Source organism: Poecile atricapillus, chromosome 29 (assembly GCF_030490865.1).
Source record: "Poecile atricapillus isolate bPoeAtr1 chromosome 29, bPoeAtr1.hap1, whole genome shotgun sequence".
NCBI classification, from domain to species: Eukaryota; Metazoa; Chordata; class Aves; order Passeriformes; family Paridae; genus Poecile; species Poecile atricapillus.
The window spans coordinates 1,043,508-1,054,896 of NC_081277.1; the positions used below are offsets into that span (position 1 = coordinate 1,043,508).

The 11,389-nt window shown below is 61.3% G+C and overlaps 2 protein-coding genes across 8 annotated transcripts; both read left to right on the plus strand.

Moving 5' to 3' along the window:
- The first annotated feature begins 2,448 nt into the window (after positions 1-2,448).
- On the plus strand, positions 2,449-5,976 carry ADRB3 (adrenoceptor beta 3). 4 transcript variants are annotated; one of them, XM_058859329.1, is made up of 4 exons: positions 2,449-3,849; positions 4,112-4,319; positions 5,093-5,423; positions 5,499-5,976. In XM_058859329.1, exons 1-3 carry the CDS (start codon positions 2,591-2,593, stop codon positions 5,420-5,422), a joined length of 1,797 nt encoding a protein of 598 aa, XP_058715312.1. In that variant the 5' UTR covers positions 2,449-2,590; the 3' UTR covers position 5,423; positions 5,499-5,976. The 4 variants fall into 4 exon arrangements, with proteins under 4 accessions (XP_058715312.1, XP_058715315.1, XP_058715314.1 ...); XM_058859332.1 differs by lacking the exons at positions 5,093-5,423; positions 5,499-5,976 and having other exon boundaries at positions 2,455-3,853; positions 4,112-4,249; XM_058859331.1 differs by lacking the exons at positions 4,112-4,319; positions 5,499-5,976 and having other exon boundaries at positions 2,461-3,853; positions 5,093-5,230.
- A 111-nt stretch (positions 5,977-6,087) lies between these two features.
- LOC131589656 (nucleoplasmin-like) lies at positions 6,088-8,609 on the plus strand. Of its 4 annotated transcripts, none has more exons than XM_058859336.1 (5): positions 6,088-6,262; positions 7,509-7,591; positions 7,674-7,793; positions 7,872-7,965; positions 8,243-8,608. In XM_058859336.1, the coding sequence occupies exons 1-5, from the start codon at positions 6,088-6,090 to the stop codon at positions 8,347-8,349; spliced, it is 579 nt and encodes a 192-aa protein (XP_058715319.1). In that variant the 3' UTR covers positions 8,350-8,608. The 4 variants fall into 4 exon arrangements, with proteins under 4 accessions (XP_058715319.1, XP_058715320.1, XP_058715316.1 ...); XM_058859337.1 differs by having other exon boundaries at positions 8,264-8,608; XM_058859333.1 differs by having other exon boundaries at positions 7,674-7,965; positions 8,243-8,609.
- The last annotated feature ends 2,780 nt before the right edge of the window (positions 8,610-11,389 follow it).

An 11,389-nucleotide genomic window follows, 5' to 3' on the forward strand; every position in this document is an offset into this window, starting at 1 on the left:
TGAGCTCTCACCCTCACTCTCTGTGACCAAGCAGAGTCCACGTGCCCTCAGATGTGTCTGGGATCAGCTCAGGCATCTGTTTCCTCTCTCTAAACACATCCGTGGGCACCAGGAGCTCCGTGTGCTGCCCAGCAAGGAGATGTCTGTTCCCTGCATCCCAGGTCTCCCCAAGCTGGGATCTCCCCTAAATGATTCTGATTCTCTGTGTGTAAAGAAGTATTTTTAAATACCCATTGTTTATTCTGTAGCAACAGCCAAAGGAGCTGCTCTGATCCATGGCATAAACATATTTTTCCAGAGTTTTAACACCTGACCTGCTGGTTTCCTGTGGCATTTTGCCAGGGCTGGCTCTGCCCCTCCCATTGCCAGTGGCCATGCAGGTAGAGCCAAGCCAGCGGGCCCGTGGCAGGGATGGGAAAGGGAGGAGGATGCTTCCCCTGGGGAGAGCCCCAGGCTGGGCAGTCTCCATCCCTGTGGGGCTTGGATCCAGGCTCTGGAGCAGCAGGGATGGCGCTGAGGGCTGGGTGAGACCCGGTACCTCTGTGCTTCAGCTTTTCCAGCTGTAAAACTGGGACAAAGATACGGGGCCACGTTGCTTCCCCGGCGGTGATGGAAGGCCTGGGACTCTCCCTTCCTCTCCCCAGTCCTGTCTGATCCCTGGGAACGGGGCAAGACCTGGAGCCCTGTCCGGGACTGGCACTGATGGGAGTTCCAGGGAGAAGCCATCGGGATGGGGGCTGGGACCTGCTTGGCCCCTCGGGAGCTCCTGGCTGTCTGTCCTGCTGTGGGCAGTGTGTCTGTCCTGCTGTGGGCAGTGTGTCTGTCCTGCTGTGGGCAGTGTGTCTGTCTGTGGCTCAGAATGCAGGAGCACCTCCCTCCTGGGCACGGCAGGGTGAGGAAGGCCAGAAAATGCCATGAGGGACCGTCTGCAGGAAAACGGGCTGTAAAATCGCTAGGGAGGGGTCTGGCAGCCCCTCTGGGGTGTGGGAGCCAGCACACAGCCCGGCTCTGCAGGGCCACTGGGGCTGCCAGGGAAGAGGAGGCAGGGATGGGAAGAGGAGGCAGGGATGGAAAGAGGAGGCAGGGATGGGAAGGATGGGAAGCAGAGGTGAGGATGGGAAGGATGGGAAGCAGAGGTGAGGATGGGAAGGATGGGAAGCAGAGGTGAGGATGGGAAGGATGGGAAGCAGAGGTGAGGATGGAAAGGATGGGAAGCAGAGGTGAGGATGGGAAGGATGGGAAGCAGAGGTGAGGATGGGAAGGATGGGAAGCAGAGGTGAGGATGGGAAGGATGGGAAGCAGAGGTGAGGATGGAAAGCGCAGGGAAGGGTGGGAAGCCAGCAGCAGCCCTGGTCACTGCAGGGTGGTGGCAGGGCTGGGCATCCTGCCCCGTGCCTGGCCTTTGGTGACTCCACACAGCCGATTCCCAAGCCCTCATTATCCAGGGACGTTCCCACGGATGCTCTTGCTTTAATTTCAGACACAAATCCAGCCCCATGTGCTGACATCCTCTGCAGCTGGGCGTGCAGCCCCCTGCACACTCTGTGTCTGTGCCTTGGGCCGTTCTGGGGCCAGCACAAACCGCTCTGTGAGCAATAATTCCTAGCTCGGTCCCAGCCAGCAGAAAATGGCTGAGTGGGATCGGATCAAGCCCTTGGCCAAGGGCTTTGAAAATCCAAAACAGCCTTGTAAAGATCAAGCTCGTAAAACCAAAGGACTCTGCTTTTGTAGCTCATGAATGGGAAGAAATGCCAACCAGATCATTTTTACACATATTTTTTCCGTCTTTGTCAACATTCCCTCATTTGGCTGAAACTTCAAACTGCCACATTTGGAGACCGCCTGTCTTAGAAGTTCCAGTATTTGTATAAATAACTGATAGGGAAAGATGATCCACTCTGGAGGCTGCCCAGGGGCCCTGGGAACAGTGACGAGGCTGTGGAGCCTCCCAGAGTTTTGGCAGATCTCCAGTGCCAAGTGAGTGGGGCAGGAAGCGTGGCTGGGGGTCTCCAAACACCAGCACCCACCCAAACTCAGGAAGGGAAGCAAGAAAGATCTCCTCCATCCACCGGGAAGGAGGTTCAGGCAATAAATAAGAAGTGAAATGGTGACTGTGACCCTGGCTGGAAGCGGGCTGTCACCTTGCCAAGCCCGTGCTGGTGTCGGGGGAAGGGGACAGTCTCTCCTGGCCAGGGAGAGGCTGAGCAGAGCGCACGGGGAGGGGATGGCGAGCAGGGTGCGTGGAGAACAGGGACACATCTGTGGGACTGGGCACTCAGAGAGGGGCTGGAGGGCACAGGGAGGGGATGGAGAGCACGGAGAAGGGCGGGAGGGCTCGGCGAGGGGCTGAGGCGTCCGGCGGGGATGCCGGGGGGAGCGGGGCGGGCCGGGGCAGCGCGTCCGGGGGGAGGAGGTGCTCCCCTTCCCTCGCCCTCCCGAGCGGGCAGCCCGAGGCCGCCCCGCTCCTTTAAAGGCTCCTCCTCCGGCGCGGAGGGGACCCGGCCCCGCCGGTCCGGCCCGAGGGCTGCGCCGGGAGCGCGGCGGGGAGCGCACGGCGGGGCGCGGGGCCGGTGCCCCCAGCCCGGCCGAGATGAGCCCCCTCCTCACGGGCAACGGCAGCGCCTGGGGGGGCTCCGGCAACCGCAGCGGGGCCGGCAGCCTGGGCCGGCAGTGGGTGCTGGGAACCGCCATCAGCCTCACCGTCCTGGTCACCGTGGCCGGTAACTTGCTGGTGATCGCTGCCATCGCCAGGACGCCGCGGCTGCAGACCATGACCAACGTCTTCATCACCTCGCTGGCCTGCGCCGACCTCATCATGGGCTTGCTGGTGGTGCCGCCAGGGGCCACCATCCTGCTGAGCGGCCACTGGCCCTACGGCACGACGGTGTGCGAGCTCTGGACCTCGCTGGACGTGCTGTGTGTCACGGCCAGCATCGAGACGCTGTGTGCCATCGCCGTGGATCGCTACCTCGCCATCACCTCCCCGCTGCAGTACGAGGCGCTGATGACGAAGGGCAGGGCGCGGGCCGTGGTGTGCCTGGTGTGGGCCATCTCTGCCTTCATCTCCTTCCTGCCCATCATGAACCACTGGTGGCGGGACGGGGCGGACGAGCAGGCGGCACGCTGCTACGAGGACCCGCGCTGCTGCGACTTTGTCACCAACGTCACCTACGCCATCATCTCCTCCACCATCTCCTTCTACGTGCCCCTGCTCGTCATGATCTTCGTCTACATCCGAGTTTTCGCCGTGGCCACGCGGCACGTCCAGCTCATTGGCAAGGACAAGGTGAGGTTCCTGCGGGAGCCCCCCAGCCCCGCGGCCGGGGGCAGCCGGCGCAGGCGGCCGTCCCGTCTGCTCGCCATCAAGGAGCACAAGGCGCTCAAAACCCTGGGCATCATCATGGGCATCTTCACACTCTGCTGGCTGCCCTTCTTCGTGGCCAACATCATCAAGGTCTTCTGCCGGTCACTGGTGCCGGACCAGCTCTTTCTGTTCCTCAACTGGTTGGGCTACATCAACTCAGCCTTCAACCCCATCATCTACTGCCGCAGCCCCGACTTCAGGAGCGCCTTCCGCAAGCTGCTGTGCTGCCCCCGCCGCGCCGACCGCCGGCTCCACGCCGTCTCACAGGACCTGCAGCGCTGCCCCTGCGCCTTCAGCCCTCGGGGGGGGCCTGCAGAGGACAGCAAGGCGGCCCCCGGGCGCCCCGGGGAGGACGGCGAGGCTCGGGGCAGCGGCAGCAGAACAGAGGAGACTTCTCCGCCCCGGGGCAGTGGCCACCGGCAACGGCCCCCGGGCGAGTCCCGGCTGCAGGACGCGCGGAGCAGGCTGAGTTCACAGCTGGATGAGTAGGTACCTGGAGGTGTTTGCTCGGGAGGGGCTCGGGGGGTCCGGTCCGTCCCTCTGGGTTGTGACTGGTGGGGCTGTCAATGGTGGGACTGTGCTCTGACAGTGCAGTGCAGAGCTGGGAGAGCCGCCAGACCCCGGGGTACACGGGAGAGGCTCTGGGATGTGGGACCGGGCACCACTGCTCTGTTCCCTGATATTCCCCTAAAGCTCTGGCCCCTCCACTGGGCTGCAAAACTGGGGTCCCAACCAGACCCACTCCAGCCCGCCAGGACCTGGTCCGCTGTTCCTGGGTGAAGGAAACACGGGTGGTGAACAGGGAGGCCAACCAGCCGAGCAGGAATGTGTCCCAAAGCCTGGAATTTCCCCCCTTCTCTTCCCGATCCCACTTTCTGCCGCTAAAGAAGGAAAACGCGGGGACCCCCTCAGGAGCGAGGCACTGCGGCTGCCGTCGCCGCTCTGGGCTCTGCAGGTTGCTTTGCCCTCCAGCGGTATAAATCTGGGAAGGGAATTCATTTCATCCCGCTCCGTCCCTTGAAGGGAAATGCGCTCCCGGAGCCGGCAGCGCGCTGGCAGAGCAGGGGGCTGGCAGGGGCTGGCAGGGCAGGGGGCTGGCAGAGCAGGGGCTGGCAGAGCAGGGGCTGGCAGAGCAGGGGCTGGCAGAGCAGGGGCTGGCAGGGCTGGCAGAGCAGGGGCTGGCAGGGGCTTTGCAGAGCAGGGGGCTGGCAGAGCAGGGGGCTGGCAGGGACTGGCAGGGCAGGGGCTGGCAGAGCAGGGGGCTGGCAGGGCAGGGGCTGGCAGGGGCTGGCAGGGGCTGGCAGGGCAGGGGGCTGGCAGGGCAGGGGGCTGGCAGGGGCTGGCAGAGCAGGGGGCTGGCAGGGCTGGCAGAGCAGGGGGCTGGCAGGGACTGGCAGGGGCTGGCAGAGCAGGGGGCTGGCAGGGGCTGGCGGGGACTCCTGTGCTGTGACTCTGCCCTGCCGGCACCCTGACACGAATTTACACCTCCAAATTGCAGGGTGGGGTTTTTCCACCTTGAGGTTTTTTTTAATTAGTATGACAAAGCTGGAGTTATTCTGGTTACTGTGGATTTTAACCGTGTTTCCCTCCTGACGCCCGAGGGCAGCAGGGATGCACAGACAGAAGTGCCAGAAATGCTCCCTGGGAAGGATTCACCCAGGCTGGGAACACGGGACGGTGGATGGTGGGAGGGGCTGGGCTCTCACCCCCTGCGCTCCCCCATTCCAGGTTTGCTGGCGGAGAGACGCCCGCGGGTCCGTCCGACTGACTGGGAGCAGCCGAGGGCTGGGAGGAGAATGTCCCCCGGCCGGCTCATCACCCCTCCGGCCTCTCCTCTGCCCGCCTTGGCCGCCGCCCTCCCCGGGGACCGCAGCCCGGTGCCAGCCCCAGGCTGCTGCCCGGCTCCGGGCACGTGAGTCCGGTGTCAGCCCGGCCACGGCTCCCGACACCTCCGCACCGCCCCGGGAGCTGGAACCCCCCTCGGGCTGCCGCCTCCTCGGCTCGCTGGAGCTGCACACCCCGCGCGTGGTGCTCCTGGATCCCCTCTGTGCCTGCTGAGGTGGTGCCTGCGTGTCCCTGTCCCCAGCTGAGCCCGGTGGGTGGCTCTGTGTCACCTCCCACCCTCTCCTTGCAGGGCCGGGCTTGGAGAAGCGGCACCAGGGGTGACGGCGGTGGCGGGACCCTGCACCGACCTGAGGAGGAGGAGGATCTCCCGTGGGAACGCTGGTGGTTTTGGGACGATACCAGCTCCTTCGTGCCGGTGGTGCTGGAGACCTGGAGCTGGGGAAAAGCTCTGGAGCTGCTCGCCAAGGGGCAGCACAGCCTCAGGGATGTGTGGACAGGGGACAAACTCCTATCTGGGGCGTTCCTGGCACGGCTGGCAGTGGGATGTGGAGACTGCCAGCTCTGCTTTCTTGAAGGACAAAGGAACCTGTCTTCCCAGGCTTGGCCAGTTTTGGACAGTCTGTTGAGAAGGAGAGAAGAGCCTCCTGCAGGCTCAAGCCCTTCCCAGGGGTTCCATCCCTGCCCCAGCTGCTGCATTCCAGGGCTGAGTGCAATTCCAGGAGCTGCAGCGATGCCTTCAGCAAAGGAAAAGCTCAGGGGAATGAGAGGAGCTCCGGGCACGGAGGGCTTCCAAAGCCGGGGAATCAGGACCTTATCAGATCTCTCGGCAGTTTCTCCCTCTCGTTTGGGACAGACGTCCGTGTCCGTGCCGCTCGGGAATGGGAGGTGGATTCTCATCTCACAGACGTGCCCTGCCCCGCAGCACCTTTGGGCACAAGTCGGTGTCAGTATGTTCAGTGCCTGGACAGTTTTTGTCCTGGTTTGTGTCGCCCCTGCCATGTGAAATAAACCTCTGGATCTCTGCAGTGCCTCCAAATGTGTCCGGATCAGAAGGTGCTGCTCCGTGTGCTGTTCCCGGGTGGATGCCCGAGGTTCGGGGGATCCGTGCCCCCTCCCGGGGCTGTGGCTAGCAGGGAAAAGCCACGGTGCTACCCCTAAGCCCACACCCCAGGAGGGCAGGCAGAACTGTCAGAGGTTCCCAGTGCCACCTCCTGGTGCCAGGGAAATCCCAGCTCCTGCACAGGAACTGGACCTGAGATGCTGCAGGGTCTTTGTTCTGCTTTTAACACCCCGCAACGATGAAATCACTAAATAAAGAGAGGAAATGCAGCTCCGGGGTGTTCCCAATTCAGAGCCTCAGGTCTAGTGATACCTGGGGGGCTCATCCCCGATCCCGGCAGCCGACCCTGAGCACAGCAGGTCCCTCATGTCCCCCTTGGGCTGGTCCTGCACTGAGGGCTCCAGCCCAACCCAGCCCTGAGCTCACGGGTGACTTCACCAGCAGCGGTGGGAGGGGTGGGCTGGCTCTGGGAACGGGGGTCTCGGGGAACAGGGGTCCCGGGGAGCAGGGGTCCCGGGGAGCAGGGGTCCCGGGGAGCAGGGGTCCCGGGGAACAGGGGTCTCAGAGAACAGGGGACCCGGGGAGCAGGGGTACCGGGGAACAGGCGTCCCGGGGAGCATGGGTACCGGAGAACAGGGGTCCCGGGGAGCAGGGGTACCGGGGAACAGGGGTCCCGGGGAGCAGGGGTACCGGGGAACAGGGGTCCCAGAGAACAGGAGTCCCGGAGAACAGGGGTCTCGCTGGTGGCCTCATCTCTAATCAAGCTGAAGTGTGCTCCGGTGGGCTGTGGGTGCTGCTGGGGGATGTGAGGGGGTGGTGGGTGCTTTGATGCCGCCCCCAGCCCCCCGCACCTGTTCTGTATTCCCCACCTGCACCTCCTAGGATCCCCCTTTCCTTTATTAGCAGCCGCTGTGAGGGCGGGGGCTCGTTGCCCTGCGGCTGCAGTAGTGTCGGGTGTTGCATTTGCTTTGGAGGATGAACAGCTCGTTTTACTTCTCGCGGTCGCTGTCAGAGGATCAGCCCGTGGCTGCGCTCTGGGGTACGGAGCTGGCAGCCCCAGGATGAGCTGGGGGATGGACGGTGGCCCTGCTCTGCTCTGTAGGCAGCCGGGCTGGCTGTGACCCCCCCCCTTTCCCACGGGAGAAAGCCTCCCTTCTGGTTTTGGGTGGGGGGAGCACCTTTCCTTTGCTCTTAGGAGGGGGCAGCCTGTGCGTGTGCAGACCCCGCCGTCTCTCCCAGGCTGCCGGCTGGCCACGGGCGCCCGGAGCTGCGTGGTGGAGGAGGACGATGACTTTTTGGAGCACCTGGTGCTGCTGAGAACGGTGAGATCCGAGCCCTGGGCAGGGCCCTGCCGGAGCCTGGGCCGGCGGCTCCCTGCCATGGGCTCTGTGCTCGGCCCTGCAGATCTGCCTGGGGGCTGAGGCCAGGGACGAGCTGCACGTGGTGGCCGTGGATTCCAAAAACGCCTCCGGGGAGCACAGGCCGGTGCCCATCGCGGCTCTCAGGAGCTCCCTGCTCCCCATGGTAAGGGCAGCCCGCTCACAGCCTCTGCCCAGGGGTGACACCTGGGGCCGGGGGTCTCGGAGCTGCGGTTCTTTGCAGATCAACCTCAAAGGGCTGGAGCTCGTCCCTCCCGTCACCTTCGTGCTCCAGTGCGGAGCTGGGCCGGTCTATCTCAGCGGGCAGCGCGTCACCCGTGAGTGTCATCGAGCCGTGGGCTCTGGGGTCACTCGGGGGTGCTCCGGGTCCCCGGGGGCGCTGCCGGCAGCCCGGGCTCGCCGCTCGGCCCCGGGGATGGAGCGGGGGCTGCTCGGGGGGATGGACACGGTGCTCCGCGCCCATGGGGTGCGACAGTGGCAGCGGTCCCACTCCCGGGTGGGGTTTGCAGCTGGGGGGGCTTCACCCACTCCCGGGTGGGGTTTGCAGCGGAGGGGCTTCACCCTCAGTCGGGGCTCGGGGCCGCTCTGCTGCAGCCCTGCCTCTCCTCGCCCCAGTGGAAGATGGTGCCGTGTCTGAAGCCCGCGACGAAGAGCTCTCGGAGGAAGATGGGGGTGATGAGGGCGATGATGGAGCTTCATAGAACATTGGAGAAGACTTTGGCTCTGGAGCTGAGCTGGTGAGGTGGTGGAGGGGACATCCTGTGCTGGGAGCTGCCAGCGCCCGTGCCAAGGGTGGCGCATCCTCGCAGAGGGACACAAACTGTGCCGTGCCTTGTCCCCTCTCTGCTTGAGAGCTTCCCTGGCACAGCTCAGCCTCTCCTGCCTTTTTGCGCAGGCAAATTCCAGTTAATAAATGCAGGAATGCCCTTTTGTGCATAAGTGACCGATTATTTGATGCATGAGCAGTCCATCAGCTCAGCCACGAGCACCCAATTCATCACGGGAGGGTTAAACAGCGCAGACCCGAGCACCCCAGCAAGGTCTTCGGGTGCCCAACTGAGCCCCCGTTACTTCAAGAACAAAGAAAGGGCAGGAGGAAGCATTTCCCCCAAATACATTTTAATTATTTACATTTTCTGCCGTCTCAACGCCTATACCACGATAAATAGCACAGTTACTGTGCTAAATGTAGTGGCTCAAAGTAAGTCAAACTTCCCCCAGCTGAGGTGGGCTCTGAGGATGTATCTTGGGAGGAGGTTGTGGCAAATGGGGATTTATTTCTGGTTTGTTTTTATTCCCTGCTGTGGCTGGGCTGCTGCAGTGCCCCCCTGAGCAGAGCAAAGAGCGGGGCTCTGGCTGGTTCTGCGGTTCGGGTTCGGCAGCGCACGTTTGACCGTGAGGACTTTATTGCACTCAAGTGTCCGAGTCTATCGCGCTCGCGTGTCCGAGTCTATCGCGCTCGCGTGTCCGAGTCTATCGCGCTCCCGTGTCCGAGTTTATTGCAATTCAGTGTCCGAGTCTATCGCGCTCGCGTGTCCGAGTCTATCGCGCTCCCGTGTCCGAGTGTATCGCAATACAGTGTCCGAGTGTATCGCGCTCGCGTGTCCGAGTCTATCGCGCTCCCGTGTCCGAGTTTATTGCAATTCAGTGTCCGAGTTTATCGCGCTCCCGTGTCCGAGTCTATCGCGCTCCCGTGTCCGAGTTTATCGCGCTCCCGTGTCCGAGTGCCTCCTGTGGGGTGAGCGCCCTGTGGACACGGCTGAGGGGCAGGCAGGGCGTGGGGAAGCCGGTCTGAAAACCCAAATCTGGATGCTGGAGCTGCAGGGGGCTGTGTGGATTTGTGACACAGCTCACCTGGGGGTTTCCAGCACAGGTCAAGACCTCACACACCCCCCTGCACACGCACCGGTACCCCCCAGGCTGTACCCCCACACCTGGGTACACCTGGCTGCACTCACAGGCACCTGTGCACCCCGAAATGCCTGTACATGGTCCTGCACCAAACCATGCACACATGAACTCATCTGTACCTGCACCTGTGCACACCTGAACTCATCTGTACCCACACCTGCACACCTGAACTCCTCTGTACCCACACCTGCACACACCTGAACTCATCTGTACCCACACCTGCACACCTGAACTCCTCTGTACCCACACCTGTGCACACCTGAACTCATCTGTACCCACACCTGTGCACACCTGAACTCATCTGTACCCACACCTGCACACACCTGAACTCATCTGTACCCACACCTGTGCACACCTGAACTCATCTGTACCTACACCTGCACACACCTGAACTCATCTGTATCCACACCTGAACTCATCTGTATCCACAGCTGCACACACCTGAACTCATCTGTACCCACACCTACACACCTGAACTCATCTGTACCCACACCTGCACACCTGAACTCATCTGTACCCACACCTACACACCTGAACTTCTCTGTACCCACACCTGTGCACACCTGAACTCATCTGTACCTACACCTGTGTACAGCTGAACTCATCTGTACCCACACCTACACACACCTGAACTCATCTGTACCTACACCTGTGTACAGCTGAACTCATCTGTACCCACACCTACACACCTGAACTTCTCTGTACCCACACCTGTGCACACCTGAACTCATCTGTATCCACACCTGCACACCTGAACTCATCTGTACCCACACCTGTGCACACCTGGACTCATCTGTACCTACACCTGCACACCTGAACTCCTCTGTACCCACACCTGTGCACACCTGAACTCATCTGTACCTACACCTGTGTACAGCTGAACTCATCTGTACCCACACCTACACACCTGAACTCATCTGTACCCACACCTGCACACACCTGAACTCATCTGTACCCACAGCTGTGTACAGCTGAACTCATCTGTACACACCCATGTGTACACACATGTACACACTTGTACACCTGTGCACAGCTGTACACACCTGTATTCATCTGTACCTACACCTGTACAGACCCGTGTGTACACACCTGTATGTACACACATGCACACACCTGTGCACACCTGTACATACACACATGCACACACCTGTACACACGTGTATATACACACATATACAAACCTGTGCACAGCTGTATGTACACGCATGTACACACCTGTACATACACACAGGCACACACTACCACCCCTGTGCACACCTGTACATACACACCTGTACACACCTGTACACACCTGTACACCCCGGTACACCTGTGCACACCTGTACATACACACCTGTGCACACCTGTACACATCCGTACACCTGTATATACACACACCTGTACACATTTGTGCATACCTGTACATACACACATTCACACACCTGTACACACCTGTACATACACACCTGTATATACACACCTGCACACACCTGTATACGCACACACCTGTACACACCTGCACACACCTGTACATACACACCTGCATACACCTGTACACACCTGTACATACACACCTGTATATGCACACACCTATACACACCTGCACACACCTGTACATACACACCTGCACACACCTGCACACACCTGCATATGCACACACCTGTACATACACACCTGTATATACACACACCTGTACACACCTGTGCACACCCGTACACACCTGCACACACCTGTACATACACACCTGTACACACCTGTATACACACACCTGTATATACACACACCTCTACACACCTGTACACACCTGTATATACACACACCTGTATATACACACACCTGTACACACCTGTA